Source organism: Myotis nattereri (genome assembly GCF_964212035.1).
Source record: "Myotis nattereri genome assembly, chromosome: 3".
NCBI classification, from domain to species: Eukaryota; Metazoa; Chordata; class Mammalia; order Chiroptera; family Vespertilionidae; genus Myotis; species Myotis nattereri.
The window spans coordinates 152,137,583-152,153,677 of record NC_138077.1 but is presented as its reverse complement, the minus strand read 5'-3'; the positions used below and the strand labels follow the sequence as shown (position 1 = coordinate 152,153,677).

The 16,095-nt window shown below is 35.8% G+C and overlaps 1 protein-coding gene across 2 annotated transcripts in view; it reads right to left on the bottom strand.

The window, feature by feature from the left end:
• ODF2L (outer dense fiber of sperm tails 2 like) overlaps nt 1-16,095 on the bottom strand; it is a 355,423-nt gene that overhangs the window by 11,332 nt on the left and 327,996 nt on the right. For both annotated transcript variants that reach the window (XM_081086489.1, XM_081086488.1), the window contains 4 exons: nt 14,894-15,079; nt 11,473-11,582; nt 10,912-11,047; nt 105-215 (listed from right to left, as the gene is read on the bottom strand). In XM_081086489.1, coding sequence (XP_080942615.1) covers nt 105-215; nt 10,912-11,047; nt 11,473-11,582; nt 14,894-15,079 — 543 coding nt within the window. The remainder of the gene's footprint in view (nt 1-104; nt 216-10,911; nt 11,048-11,472; nt 11,583-14,893; nt 15,080-16,095) is intronic.

The window sequence follows — 16,095 nt, the reverse complement described above, 5'->3', positions numbered from 1 at the left end:
TAATAATAGCTCCACCTTTCTTCAGTTCTGTTTATGTAGATCATAAACAAATGCAGTGTTTTAAATTGTCTACCTACAAACATTAAAATAATTGCAGTGGTCACCTGAGTTTTATATATTTCAATAAGGTTTTTCTGTTGTTTTTCTACTTCTTGCAATTCTGAGAGTTCATTTTCAACGGAAACAACCTCGTCCTTCAAAGCAGCAAATGAAGTCTAACAAGAAATATATAAATAGGAATTATAAATTATTAAAATTAATTTGTCCTCCAATGCTATAGGATTATAAAAACATAACTCATTTATCAACAAAGTTAATAATTATTTTTGATTGAATATAATTACCATCTAAAAATTCATAAGTTTATAAAAGTTAGTAAAACTTATAAACAACTTTAAAAGATTTTTGCAAGATGTATTTTTTAAACTTTTAAAATTTACTGACAAAAACGACTTGGAAAATAGACCAGGTTCCTAGATGGGAAGACGCATACCAGTTTTTTCCAAATCAATAAAACTTTAATGCAATTTCAAACAAAAGTATAACAGTTGGGAGAAGGGAAATATGACAAAATTAATTTAAAATTCATATAGGAAAATAAATAGGAAAGACTAATGAAATTTGAAAGAAATACTAAATGGAAAATCTCAATACTTATTAGATATTAAAATGTATAAAGAACAAATAATAAGATGTTAATATAAGAAATATAGAGGTTGATTGAACAGAAAAATGCACTAAAATTATATTTAGTATATGACAAAAATTGGATTTTTAAATCAATGGGGAAAATATGGATCAGTAAATAACAGTAGTATATAATTGTTTAACTATTAGAATAGATTACTTACCTCCATGCAACACTATTTTTTAATTTTTTTTTCCAACACTATTTTTTATATGTACTAAAAATAAAAAACTGCACTGGTCAGTATGGCTCAGTTGGTTGGAGCACTGACCCATAAACCGAAACGTTTAGGGTTCGATCTTTGGTCAGGGCACAAATCCAAGTTACAGGTTCCTCCCAGTTGAGGCTTGTGCAAGAGATAACGTATCAGTGTTTCTCACATCGATGTTTGTCTCTCTCTCTCTCTCTCTCTCTCTCTCTCTCTCTCTCTCCCTCTCAAATCAATAAAAACATATCCTTGAGAAACGAAGATGGCGGCATAGGTAAACACCGGAAATTTCTGCCTCACACAACCACTTAAAAATACAACTAAAAGACAAAACGGACATCATCCAGAACCACAGGAAGGCGGGCAGTGTGGAAATTCTACAACTAAAAGGAAAGAGAAAAGCACACTGAGACTCAGAGGAGGTGCTGAAGTGAAGTGCAGAGGTACGGAGGCGCTCGCGAAAAGGGCTGGCAACTGAGGACGTGGTTGTCTTTTTCAATCGGGAGGGAGACACAAGCTCCCGACTACTCTGAAAGCCAGTTCTGGGCCAGTCTCTGGCGACCCAGACTCATACGGAGAGAAACTGGACTGTCTGGCATCGGGCAGAACTTGAGGGCGGCTTTCTCTCAGAGGAGCTTGCAGCAATTACCATGGAACAGTGAGACCCGGGGCCGCTTAGAGCAGGGCTGAGGATCCGCCATAGCTGTTTGCTCCACCCTGTTGAGTCCCCGAGACCCCGCCCCACCCAAGTTGTGGGCAGAGGCTTTTGCATATGAATGCCCTGGCCCTTTGCATTCTAAAATTACCTAACGAACTGCAGCTGGGTCAGAGAGACCCAGAACATCCAAAAGAAGGCCCAAGGCCCCACAGCAGCTTGCATTGCTTCACAGCTGGGCCTCATCTGGGCACCTCCAAACTCCAAACAAAGAAGAGGAATCTGAAGATCTCTCCATAGCTCCTGCTGGGTAGCCTCAGGCAGAGGCTAAATTAGCACCTCCTTAGAGATCCAAGAGCCAGTATACCCAGTGGTCAGAGTGGACCATCCAGATTACAACTCCTCAAATCCATAAGGGACACACTCAGGGGGCAGACGCAGTGAGCATCAAAGCCCCGCTGAAGCAAGTCTTGCCCCATAAATGTGTCTCCAGCACAGAAGTTCTCCCACCATAACCACAGCTGATTCTCACAGCCAATTGGCCAGGAGGTCAATTCCTCCCAGTGATACCTAGAACAATCAAGGCTTAGCTACAACAAGACTGTGCACACAGCCCACAAAGGAGTGTACCAAGAGTGTCCACCTCAGGTAATTGGGGAGGCTGAGCTGTTGGGCCCTATAGGACACCTAGCATAGAAATCCACTCTACCAACACAGGGAAGCAAGCAAAATACAGAGACAAAGAAACAGGTCACAAATGACAGAAATGGAGGAAAGCAAACAACTGGATATTGAGTTCAAAACCACGATTATAAGGTTTTTCAAGAATTTTTTAGAAACCGCCGATAAATTTAGTGAGATCCTCCATAAGTCTAGTGAGACCCTCGAGGATATGAAAAAGGACCAACTAGAAATTAAGCACACACTGACTGAAATAAAAAATATTATACAGAGATCCAACAGCAGACTAGAGGATCCCAAGAATCAAGTCAAAGATTTGAAATACGAAGAAGCAAAAAATGCCCAACCGGAAAAACAAAAAGAAAAAAGAATCCAAAAATATGAAGATAGTGTAAGGAGCCTCTGGGACAACTTCAAGTGTACCAACATCCAAATTATGGGGGTGCCAGAAGAAGAGAGAGCAAGATATTGAAAACCTATTTGGAGAAATAATGACAGAAAACTTCCCCTACATGGTGAAAGAAATAGACTTACAAGTCCAGGATGCTCAGAGAACCCCAAACAAAAGGAATCCAAAGAGGACCACACCAAGACATATAATTAAAATGCCAAGAGCAAAAGACAAAGAGAGAATCTTAAAGCAGCAAGAGAAAAACAGTTTGTTACCTACAAGGGAGTACCCATACAACTATCAGCTGATCTCTCAATAGAAACTATGCAGGTCTTGGAAGATATCAAAGGAGAGATCAACAACAATACAATCATAGTCGGGGACTTTAATACACCACTGACAACACTGGATAAATCCTCTAGACAAACAATCAGCAAAGAAACAGCAATCCTAAATGACTCACTAGATCAGATGGACTTAACAGACATCTTCAGAACACTTCACCCCAAAGCCAGGGAATATACATTCTACTCAAATGCTCATAAGACATATTCAAAAATAGACCATATATTGGGTCACAAGCAAAGTATCCCCAAATTCAAGAAGATTGAAATCATAAAAAGCGTCTTCGCAGACCACGATGGCATAATATTAGAAATAAACTACAATAAAAACAACCCAAAATACTCAAACACCTGGAAGCTGAATAGCATGCTATTAAATATTGATTGGGTTACCAATGAAATCAAAGAAGAAATTCAAAACATCCTGGAAACTAATGACAATGAAAACACAACAATCCAAAACCTATGGGACACAATGAAAGCAGTCCTGAGAGGGAAGTTTATAGCTCTACAGGCCTATCTCAAAAAACAAGAAAAAATGGTAGTAAATCAGCTAACTCTACAACTCAAAGAATTAGAAAGAGAGCAACAAGAAAACCCCAGAGTGAGCAGAAGGAAGGAGATAATAAAGATTAGAGCAGAAATAAATGACATAGAGACCAAAAAAACAATACAGAAAATCAATGAAACCAAGAGCTGGTTCTTTGAAAGGATAAACAAGATTGACAAACCTCTAGCCAGACTCACTAAGAAGCAAAGAGAGAGGACCCAAATAAACAAAATCAGAAACGATAGAGGCGAAATAACAACAGACCCCACAGAAATACAAATGATTGTTAAAAAATACTATGGACAGCTCTACTCCAACAAACTAGACAACCTGGAGAAAATGGACAAATTCCTAGAAAAATACAACATTCCAAAACTCAATCAGGAAGAATCTAAAAATCTCAACAGGCCAATAACTATGGAAGAAATTGAAGCAGTCATCAAAAAGCTTCCAGCAAACAAAAGCCCAGGACCAGATGACTTCACAGGGGAGTTTTACCAAACATTCAAGGAAGAAATAAAACCTATCCTCCTCAGACTACTACAAAAAATTCAAGAGGAAGGAACACTTCCAAGCTCATTCTATGAAGCCAGCATCACCCTAATACCAAAACCAGGTAAAGACAACACAATGAAAGAGAATTACAGGCCAATATCCCTCATGAACATAGATGCCAAAATCCTCAACATAATCTTAGCAAATCGGATCCAGCAGTACATCAGAAAGATCATACACCATGACCAAGTAGGATTTATCCCAGGGATCAAGGATGGTACAATATCCGCAAATCAATAAACGTGATACATCACATACACAAATTGAAAGAAAAAAAACACATAGTCATATCAATTGATGCAGAAAAAGCATTTGACAAAATTCAACACCCATTTTTGATAAAAGCTCTCAGCAAGGTGGGAGTAGAAGGATCATACCTCAACATAATAAAAGCCATATATGACAGGCCCACAGCCAACATCATACTCAATGGACAAAAACTAACACCGTTTCCCCTAAGAACAGGAACAAGACAGGGATGCCCCCTCTCACCACTCCTGTTCAACATAGTACTGGAAGTGTTAGCCATTGCAATTCGGCAAGAAGAAGAAATAGAAGGCATCCAAATTGGAAAAGAGGAAGTAAAACTGTCCTTATTTGCAGACGACATGATATTATACATACAGAACCCTAGAGACTCCATCAAAAAGCTACTAGACTTAATACATGAATTTGGCAATGTAGCAGGATACAAAATTAACCCCAAGAAATCTGAGGCATTTCTATACACCAATAGTGAACTTTCAGAAAGAGAGATTATAAAAACAATCCCGTTTACCATCGCACCAAAAAAATTAAGCTACCTAGGAATAAACTTAACTAAAGAGGTAAAAGACCTCTACTCAGAAAACTACAGGACGTTGAAAAAAGATATAGAGGAAGACATAAACAGATGGAAGAACATACCGTGTTCATGGATTGGTAGAATCAACATCATTAAAATGTCCATACTACCCAAAGCAATCTATAAATTCAACGCACTTCCCATTAAAATACCAATGGCATACTTCAGAGATCTAGAACGAACTCTCCAAAAATTCATCTGGAATAAAAAAAGACCCCGAATAGCTACAGCAATCCTGAAAAAGACCAAAGTAGGTGGGATCTCAATACCAGATATCAAGTTGTATTACAAAGCCACTGTTCTCAAAACTGCCTGGTACTGGCACAAGAATAGGCATATAGATCAATGGAATAGAATAGAGAGCCCAGAAATCGGCCCGAACCAATATGCTCAATTAATATTTGACAAAGGAGGCAAGAACATACAATGGAGCCAAGATAGTCTCTTCAATAAATGGTGTTGGGAAAATTGGACAGATATATGCAAGAAAATGAAACTAGACCACCAACTTACACCATACACAAAAATAAACTCAAAATGAATAAAGGACTTAAATGTACGACAGGAAACCATAAAAATTCTAGAAGAATCCAAAGGCAACAAAATCTCAGACATATGCCGAAGCAATTTCTTCACTGATACAGCTCCTAGGGCACTTGAAACTAAAGAGAAAATGAACAAATGGGACTACATCAAAATAAAAAGCTTCTGCACAGCAAAAGAAACCATCAACAAAACGAGAAAACCCACTGTGTGGGAAAACATATTTGCCAATGTCATATCTGATAAGGGCCTAATCTCCAAAATTTATAGGGAACTTTGAGTTCAACAAAAGGAAGATAAACAATCCAATCAAAAAGTGGGCAAAGGACCTAAATAGACACCTTTCAAAAGAGGACATTCAGAAAGCCAAGAGACATATGAAAACATGCTCAAAGTCACTAATCATCCGAGAGATGCAAATCAAAACAACAATGAGGTACCATCTCACACCTGTCAGACTGGCTATCATCAACAAGTCAACAAACGACAAGTGCTGGAGAGGATGTGGAGAAAAAGGAACACTTGTGCACTGCTGGTGGGAATGCAGACTGGTGCAGCCACTATGGAAGACAGTATGGAGTTTCCTTAAAAAACTGAAAATGGAACTCCCATTTGACCCTGTGATCCCACTTCTAGGAATATATCCCAAGAAACCAGAAACACCAATCAGAAAGGATATATGCACCCCTATGTTCATAGCAGCACAATTCACCATAGCTAAGATCTGGAAACAGCCTAAGTGCCCATCAGTAGATGAATGGATTAGAAAACTGTGGTACATCTACACGATGGAATACTATGCTGCTCTAAAAAGGAAGGAACTCTTACCATTTGCAACGTCATGGATGGAACTGGAGAGCATTATGCTAAGTGAAATAAGCCAGTCAATGAAGGAGAAATACCACATGATCTCACTCATTCATGGATAATAGAGACCATTATAAACTTTTGAACAATAATAGATACAGAGGCAGAGCTGCCTCAAACAGACTGTCAAACTGCAGCGGGAAGGCCGGGGAGGGTTGGGGCAGGAGGTAGGGGGGTAAGGGATCAACTAAAGGACTTGTATGCATGCATATAAGCATAACCAGTGGACATAAGACATTGGGGGATAGGGGAGGCTAGGGGACTGTCTAGGGCGGGGGGATAAAATGGACACATATGTAATACCCTTTGTAATACTTTAAGCAATAAATTTAAAAAAAAAAAAGGAAGAAACTATGCAGGTCAGAAGGGAGTGGCAAGAAATATTCAAAGTGATGAATACCAAGAACCTGCAACCTAGGTTACTTTACCCAGCAAAGCTATCATTCAGAATTGAAGGTCAGATAAAGAGCTTCACAGATAAGAAAAAGCTAAAGGAGTTCATCACCACTAAACCAGTATTATATGAAATGCTGAAAGGTATCCTTTAAGAAGAGGAAGAAGAAGAAAAAGGTAAAGATAAAAATTATGAACAACAAATACATATCTATCAACAAGTGAATCTAAAAATCAAGTGAATAAATAATTTGATGAACATAAGAAACTGGTGAATATAATAGAATCAGGGGCATAGAAAGGGAGTGGACTGACCATTCTCAGGGGGGAAGAGGTGTGGAGGGTGCGGGAAGAGACTGGACAAAAATCATACACCTATGAATGAGGACGGGGGGGGGGGGTAAGGGCAGAGGGTGGGGTGGCAACCAGGTGGAGGGGAGCTATGGGGGGAAAAGAGGAACAACTGTAATAATCTGAATAAAGATTTAATTAAAAAAACAAAAACATATCCTTGGGTGAAGATTAAAAACAAAACAAAAAACCCCACAAAGCTATAAAAATTTTCGCAAAAAATTTTATTGAATCTGAAGATAGCAAAACCCCATTAAACATAAAATCAAAAAACGATATCAAAAACTTTAAGGATCTGAGATTTTACCCTCCAAGTTAACTTGTGCTATTTTACAAGTCAACCTAGCACAGTTTCATAGATGCCAGCAAAAAGCATGAGATTCCTAGATTAGAGACACAGGACTTTATTACTCCCAGCAATAGTAATGGCCATGTATCAGCATTTGTGTTAGTTTCCTAAGCCCCACTTCCTACAGGGCAACATAAAGAAGGCTGGATGACACTTGTACATATAGTGGAATGCATTACAGAGAAGCAATGCTGAATTTAGGGGACTCAAATCTCTTATAACAGGCAGCCATCATGCCTGCCCTTTGGTAGAAGGAAATAATGCTATCTTCCAAGCATTTGCAAGGAAGCATTGCTATTTTTCTCTATACAAACTGAATGCTTACTGCAGGGTCAACGAAAGCAGCAAAGAGAAGAGTTAGGAAGTCAGTGTAGCAGCCAGATGATGGTGGCTTGAACCAGGATAATGGCGGTGGTGCTGGTAAGAAGTGGTCAAATTCTGGGTATATATGAAGTAGATTTGCTGACATACTGGAAGCAAATGTGAGAGAAAGGAGTGAAGGAGGACACTAAGTAATACAAAGTATGATTGGCATTAACTGAGATGAGGAAAGAGTAGGAGGAACTATTTTGAGAAATGCAGGAGGTTGTTTTGGACATAACTTTGAAATACCTGTTAAACATCCTAGTGGAGATTTCAAGTAGGCAGTAGAATACATGTTCGGAATTTAGGGTCAAGGTCTAGGCTAGGGACATAAATCTGAAGCCTTAGGATATAGATGGTATTTAAAGACCCAACACTAGATGAGGTCACCTATCAAATCTGGAGAAATTTGTTTTAAAATTGCCTAATATTACCAGAAATATCGGTTTTAACCAAACCTCTGTTTCCAGGCACAATTCTGCACATAAATCTGATCTGTGTTGAGCAGTAACAAATCCCAACTTTTAATCTGGATTGTATTACTCTCTTTGAAAGGTAACTCTAACACTGTGATACAGGGTGGCATCCATTCAGATCATCAAAGGATAAGGTCAGTTGAACTTACGTTGAACTTCTGAGAAAATAGTATGTTTTAAAATAGAAAGAAAGAATAATAGACATTACATGTTGAAATGGGGCAATCTCTAGAACAGCGGTTCTCAATCTGTGGGTCCCGACCCCTTTGGCGGTCGAACGACCCTTTCACAGGGGTCGCCTAAGACCATCCTGCATATCAGATATTTACATTACGTTCATAACAGTAGCAACATTACAGTTATGAAGTAGCAACAAAAATAATTTTATGGTTGGGTCACAACATGAGGAACTGTATTTAAAGGGCCAGAAGGTTGAGAACCACTGCTCTAGAAGGATTGACATGAAACTGTGAGCAGTGGTTACCTCCTGGGGGGTGGGATTTAGTACTATCTATGTTTCTGTATTGTCTGAATTTTTACAATGAAGCATGTGTTGCTTTTATAATCAGAAAATGTAAGAAAGATATTTCTATACTGAACAAAACTAAATAAAAGGAACAGTTATGAATGATTTTCACAAGCAAAAATACATACATATATACATACATAAAATTACCTAATACTGAAAAAAGTATAGGGACCCATTTATGGCTGATAATTTAGAAAAGTAAACCAACATTAAAAATGGGCCTCCCTTTGACCACGTAATTCCAATTCTAGAAATTTATCCTAAGAAAATAGATATATTAAAAGACTGAAACTTTTAAAATTTATAACTGCAAAAAAAATGGAAGTAGTCCAAAATCCCAAAAATTATATATATGCTAAAATAGTAACTTTAGTTATATTGTTCTGAGGTTACAGGTGATTTTAAATGTTTTCCTTTTGTGCTTTTCTGTTTTTCCAACTTTCTGTAATAAATAAATAGAACTGTATAACCCTCTAAATAAACTTGTGTTCTTTTTAATAGAGGAGTTCACTGGGCTTGGAAGCATTAGAAACTTTAAAATATAAAATTATCCTAAAGCAATTAAAAATAATAAAACATGGCTTTTAGGCAATTATACATTATAAATAACATATACCAAACATACCTGGATTTTCTTCTTAAGTAAAATTCAAAGACTAATGCATTAAAAATAAATGTTTCTGCATTATTGATAAAATATGATATAAACTTCAACTCAATGGCTTTATACCTATGTAATACAAAATAGAATTCCCATGTAATTAAAAACTAGATTTATAATTAATGAAATATTCATCTAATCCTTTATCTCCAAAAAATATCAAGGAAATTAAGAAAATAAACATAATAAATAAAATTTCCTGTTCCTGGATGAAACATTTAAAGCATTTCTTCAATAAATATTCATTGATAGGTAAGTATATGCCACACCTTCCCTGGGCATCCTATGCTGACAAAGATAAGAGTTTATAAGGAGAGATTTTATGCTGACAAAGATAAGAGTTTATAAGGAGAGATTTCTAAAGATTCTGAGCTGACCTTTAAAGGAAAGGTTAGATTTAGATACTGAAAAAAAATAGAATTCCAAACTTTAAGGCTAATTAAACTATGGGAAAAGATACAGAACACCTTGAACAAATTGCAGGCTATAATAAATATTCAAATTTGGCTAGAGCTAAGGAGAACCAGTATACTACATCCCCTAGTTTCCTTTGCAGCTATGTGGGACCATATGTCTAAATAAGTAGAAAAGTAGAGTGACATCTTGCTTGAAACTTGACTACATGGCAGGAGCTCCAGGACCCATTTTAACCATGAAGGATGAGCTCCACAACCTTGGAATGGCAGAGTAGTAATATCTCACAGAGGCTAGGTTATCTGATGCCACATCAGCTTTGAACTGCCAACACTGGCCTTGTTTTACATAAACAGATTCTTTTCTGTTTTCTACTTACTGTCATCCAAAAATAACATTATGAAATTGAAAATTATACCATCATTTTTAGTCAAGTCTCATCTGGTTACATGTATCTCTGATTGAGAACTCAAAATATCTTTTTTCTCAGAAAACATAAAAGCTTCTTCCTCATCTATTCTCTGGTACACATACAAACCAATCACCCCTTGGATTTGATTAAGTTGGAAAATTCTTTCTGGTTATGAAGCAGCCAAGAACATACTTTCTGGTTTCAAACAGACCACGGCAGAGGTTATATCATATCGTAACCATGACACCTAGAAATAAGCTTATGCATTAAAGTTCATGTAATTTTGAATGGTTCACTTAACTGCTAAAATTGTAGAATAAGTAAATTTTTTAGGTTGAGACAAAGAGAGTCATTCAACTTCTTAAATCTTGTTTAATACTGCTAAAAACAATTTTACATGTACCTTTATATACAACTATAAAACTTAATACTTATGTACAAATATGTGTGTATAAATATGTATAATCAAATATGTAGATAGATGTAAATTTTTAGAAGTTTCTTATTGTAATACACTTTAATACTCTGAGAAACAAAGGACAAAATGATATAACAGCATTATTCTAAATATACTATTATTTTAAGTTACTTGTTCTAAGTAGACTAAGTTGTCATTACACACACAAACACACAGTACCTTTAATTTTGTATTCTCGAGATTCAGAGTTTCACTTTCATGTTCAATAGAGTGAAGTTTTCTAAGAATTTCTTCACATGAATTTTTCCCCTGGTCCTCCATTTTCTTCAGGTCTTCCAACAGATTATTGATTTGCCTTTATAAAATAAATTATATATTTTATAAAAGTTACTAAAATTTCAAAGAATACATTGTAAGTGTTTCTGAAATTATTTTGGTAGGGTTCACTGTTTCAAAGTTAATAGAAGTCATAGGACAAGGGAAATAGGAAGCATTCATCTATATAAAGCTACTATTAAGAAACCTTGAAAATACCAATGAAAAATTATACAACATTCTCTTCGCTATTCAATAAAACAACTAAATTCTCATCCAGAGATATGTCTCTCTCTCTCATTCACAAACATACCATTTCAGGACAAGATTAAATAAAAGAATCAAGTGAGGCAATAACTAATCTTTTGAAGCAAGTTATATATGATAGTTTTCAATGATAATACTGAAGAGAATATATAGAAAATAAGACACTTAAAAGCAAATATTCAGGGTTTATTTTCTTACTTTTTCATTGTTTCGATCTGAACTTCCAATTCGGTTTTTTCTATTACAATTTTCTCATAATGACTTTTCCAGGCATTGGAAGCTGAAATTGCTTCAGACAACTTGGCTTCCTAAAAAATACATAAAGTACTCATCTTGTAATTTAATAACACTCTGGTTTTGTACAGGGCCCTAAACACAAATATGTTATAAACAAGGAAAAATCCTATAAAGCATGGAACTATTCTTATAGAAAATTGCAGTATACAACTCTGTATACAGGAAAGAATAATATCTTTATGTAACTATTATTTTATATGCACGTAGTGGCAGTTCTAACTTAACATTTTAAGGATGTTGCTGAAACTATTTTCAAACAATGTTTCCTAACTAATGAAGATATCTATTTACTGTAGTTTTCATTTTGCATTCTATATACAGAAGACATCAACAACCACACAAACATCAGAGGAGAAAGAAACTATCTGTAATTCCATAATTCCACAGCATTTAATAATGCAGTCTTATTTTATAATGATGCCAAGCTGTTTTGTAGAGGTCACCCCACTGGCCTTCAAACACTGTTACTGTCAGCAAAGAGATGAAAGTGGTAGTGGTGGCTTATCCACTTTGAATGTGAGCTCCCAAAGGTAGAGATTTTTGTTTTATTCGTTACTAGGGCCTTGAATAGTGCCTGGCATAAAACAGATTCTTAATGTCAAATGAATCCACTCTTTACAAATCCAGTGAACTGTATAGCCATTGTACCCTATCTACATTCTATAGAAAATCAAATTCACTGGAATGACAACAATGCCAACAATCACTAATCAGAAGATCCAGAAGTAAGTAGTCCCTCCTTAGTTGCAGGGGATCCGTTCCAAGACCCTGAATGAATGCCTGAAACCACAGATAGTACCGAACCCTACATATACTATGTTTTTCCTAACATACATACCTCTGATAAAGTATAATTTATAAATTAGGCACAGTCAGAGATTAACAACAACTAATAATAAAACAGAATAATAACAATATCCTATAAAATAAAAGGATAATATGCAAATCAACCAAACGGTGAAACGACCAGTCTCCATGATGCGCACTGACCACCAGGGGGTAGACACTCAACACAGGAGCTGCCCCCAGCCCGCAGGACCCGATCGCCTGATGGGGAATGGGGAACTGGGGAACTGGGGATGGGTGGTGGCGAACACGGGCCAGAAGCCAGGAAAGATGGCCCTGATCGCAGGCCAGGCCTAGGGACTGTACCTGTGCACGAATTTTGTACACTGGGCCTGTAGTACTGTAATAAAAGTTATGCGAATGTGGTCTCTCTCTCAAAATATCATACTCACTCATCCTTCTTGTGATGATGGGAGATAATAAAATGTCTTACTAAGTTGAGAATTTCACCTTTTCTCTTAAAGGAAGCACTTTATGGTTTCTCTTTGGAGTACCAGAATTGCTAGCATACTTAGGGATCATTATTAAGTAAAATAAGGGTTACTTGAACACAAGCACTGCGATACCACAATAGTCAATCCGATAACTGGGGCTAAATAAGTGACTAAAAGGCAGGGAGTGTATACAGTGTGGATATGCTGGACAAAAGGATGATTCATAACCCAGGTGAGACAAAGCTGGACAGCACAAGATTTCAGAACGGCAAGCGATTTAAAATTTATGAACTGTTTATTTCTGGAATTTTTCATTTAATATTTACAGACCACAGTTGACTAAGGGTAACAAACTGTGGAAAGTGAATCAACCGATAAAAGGGGGACTACTATAGTAATGGTAATAGTTAACACTTATTGGGTGCTTGCGCCTTTCCTTCCATCATTCATCTGATCACTGAATAAATACTTACTGAGCATCTACTGTGCACAAGACATTTTTGTTTATATTTGTAGTTACATTTTTGCTATATTAAAGAAGAGTATTCTGTTTTCAAATTCTACGTAAATGAATTTTAATATGCACTGTGAAGTGTAAGTTGGGTAGTTATGTTATATTATAAATAAACATACTTAGAAATTTTACCTATAAAATAAATGCTATGAAAAAGTTAAGACATGATATGATTAATTGTTGTGGGACTACTTTAAAAGGAGTAATCAAGGAAGGTTCCTCTGAAGAGATGTCAATTTAAAAGACAGCTGAATAATGCTGCAACAGCAAACAAAACAGTGAAACAAACCAACTCCACACATTAGAGGGGTAGAAAGGAGGCTAATATTGCAATTTATAGTATGGCCATACACTGTGTTTTGACATATATTTTCTCATTGTTTTCCTCCCTATAGTCATATGATAGGCAGAATTATTATTCCCTATTTTATAGATAAGAAAAGTAAAGACTAGAGAGATTAAGTACCTTACCCAAAGTCACAAGGTTAACAAGCAGAGGAGCTTTCCTATACTATTATCTGGGGTCTGGGTGATATGACGCTTTTTAAATAGGAAATCCCAAGAATGTTAATGAATTTATTGGTTTGATTTTTATCACCCAAGAATATTTTCAGGCTTTTAACTAGGTCTACAATCATCTAGATTTTGAACCTAGTCTTCAACTCTTTTAACTAGTTAAAGTCTTCTGAATGTAGGTAGGTTAACTATTAGTCTTAAAATGTTAATACTTGAGCTTATAAAATGTTGTGTTGTTTACATAAGTGTTTGTGCAAGTCTGTTTTCATTTCGAAAAACCTCTAATAATTCTGTAAGTCTTAACATAAGGTTCTAAGAGGTGGGATACCAATGACACATTAAAAAGTAAATATTTTATTAATTGGTATCTGAGTAAATATAATAATTTGTTAAAAACAACAAAGCACTAAGTCCATTTGCAACTTTGTACTACATGCAAAGATAACTTTCACATGGTGTGTTTACGTCAGAGAATGGTTTTAAATGCATTACAGAGTTTAAATGAATTACTGAATAAAGACATATGGTCAAATAACATAAATCAGCATTTCCCAAACTGGTGTTCCTCAGAAGCAGTTCCAAGAGTTGTTTTGTGGGTAAAAGAAGAGTTCTGCGGTTAAATAAGTGGTGGGAAATTCTGAGTTCAATACCCTTCATTCCACTGCTTCACTCTTACTGAAGTCTTCGCTGGGCCTCTAATATGCTAATGTGCACTGTAAGTTTCCAAAGGGAAATATGTATGAAATGTTACCCTTAGTTGGCCATAGAAGCTTTGGGACACACTTAACATAGCCTTGAAGTTCCCAAGGAAATGCTGATATAGTTCCATATGTAAATTTGACATTTTATGTAATCTTTCAAGAGAAAGACTACAGCAAAAAACTATGAGTAGAGTTTTTCTAGTATCAATAACCTTAAGAGAAGAATAAAATTATTATATTAAGCATCATGACATTAACTGCATAAACTAAGTACATAAAATAGTTCAGTAAGAAAGAATCTATATACTAACCTGGTTTCTAATCTGGGAAGTAAGGTTTTCAATGTCTCCAGTAAAATGTTCAAGCCTTTGTTTGTATATTTTAGATGCCTTTTTCAGGGCCATAGCTTTTTGCCTACTTGATTCTTTCACTGCTGCTGTCTCATGCTTATTCTTTTTCACTTGCAAGTTCCATTGGGCTATCTTGGTCTCTAAGCTCTAAAAAAATATTAGCAACAATTAAACTTTTAGAACTCCAATGTTTATGTAAACATTGCAATAGTATGTAAATAATCTTCCACATGAGATTATTAAAGGATTCATCACACGATTAATAAAAAACAAAACAGTGAAGATAGATGATTTCACCAGTGTTTATCTCTAACCAGTTATAGAATGCAAATTTAAAATACATACTCTACATAAAACAAATGCTACTCTCACTATGGATAATAATATTGCTGATTATAGTACAAACACAAACTTCCTTGAAACTGTTGTGATTAACTAGAAATTCACATCTAGACTATTACACATAGCACCAGTTATCTTGAATTTAAAAAAAGAACAATAGTTAAGCTAGAGACAACTCAAACAATAGGTATACAAAGCTCAAATGAATTGGTAGTTCACCAAAAATATGATCAAAATCTATAGATCATGAAGGGCATGGATGAGATAAGCATACAGGTATTTACCAAACTTTAATTTAGTATAATTAAGGGGCATGCCTTGACACTTAAAAGCGTTCATCAAGGACAATAAAAGTACTGCTTTACCCAATGAGTAGTAGTTGAAGTTATTCTTCTAGCACTGAATGAGGTTACATAAAGGAATGACTACCAGTTCTGAAGAGTGAGGGTAAAGAGACGTCTGAAGGCATGTTTCAGTCTATTGAGTTTGATGGTATTAAACAGCATGACTGTTTTCTTGACATATCTCTTGACAACATAAGGAGAGAGGCTACTAGGCTGGGTTAATGATGAATATGATTTAGTGTGACTACTCTCATGTTTTTCCCCAAAATTATTTTAAGAGTTTGTATTTAAAGTATTGGAGTACTAAGTACCTAAGAATTTAAAGACTTAAGATTTTAATGCTTTTATGTATTTTCAGAAAGTTGTGCAGTACTGAAAAGAATTTAGTCTCAATGAGACAATCATTTTAATTTTTTAAAAAGCAAAGAAGTCACAGTAGAAAATGGGGCTTTCCTACTTAACTCTATGACCAATAAC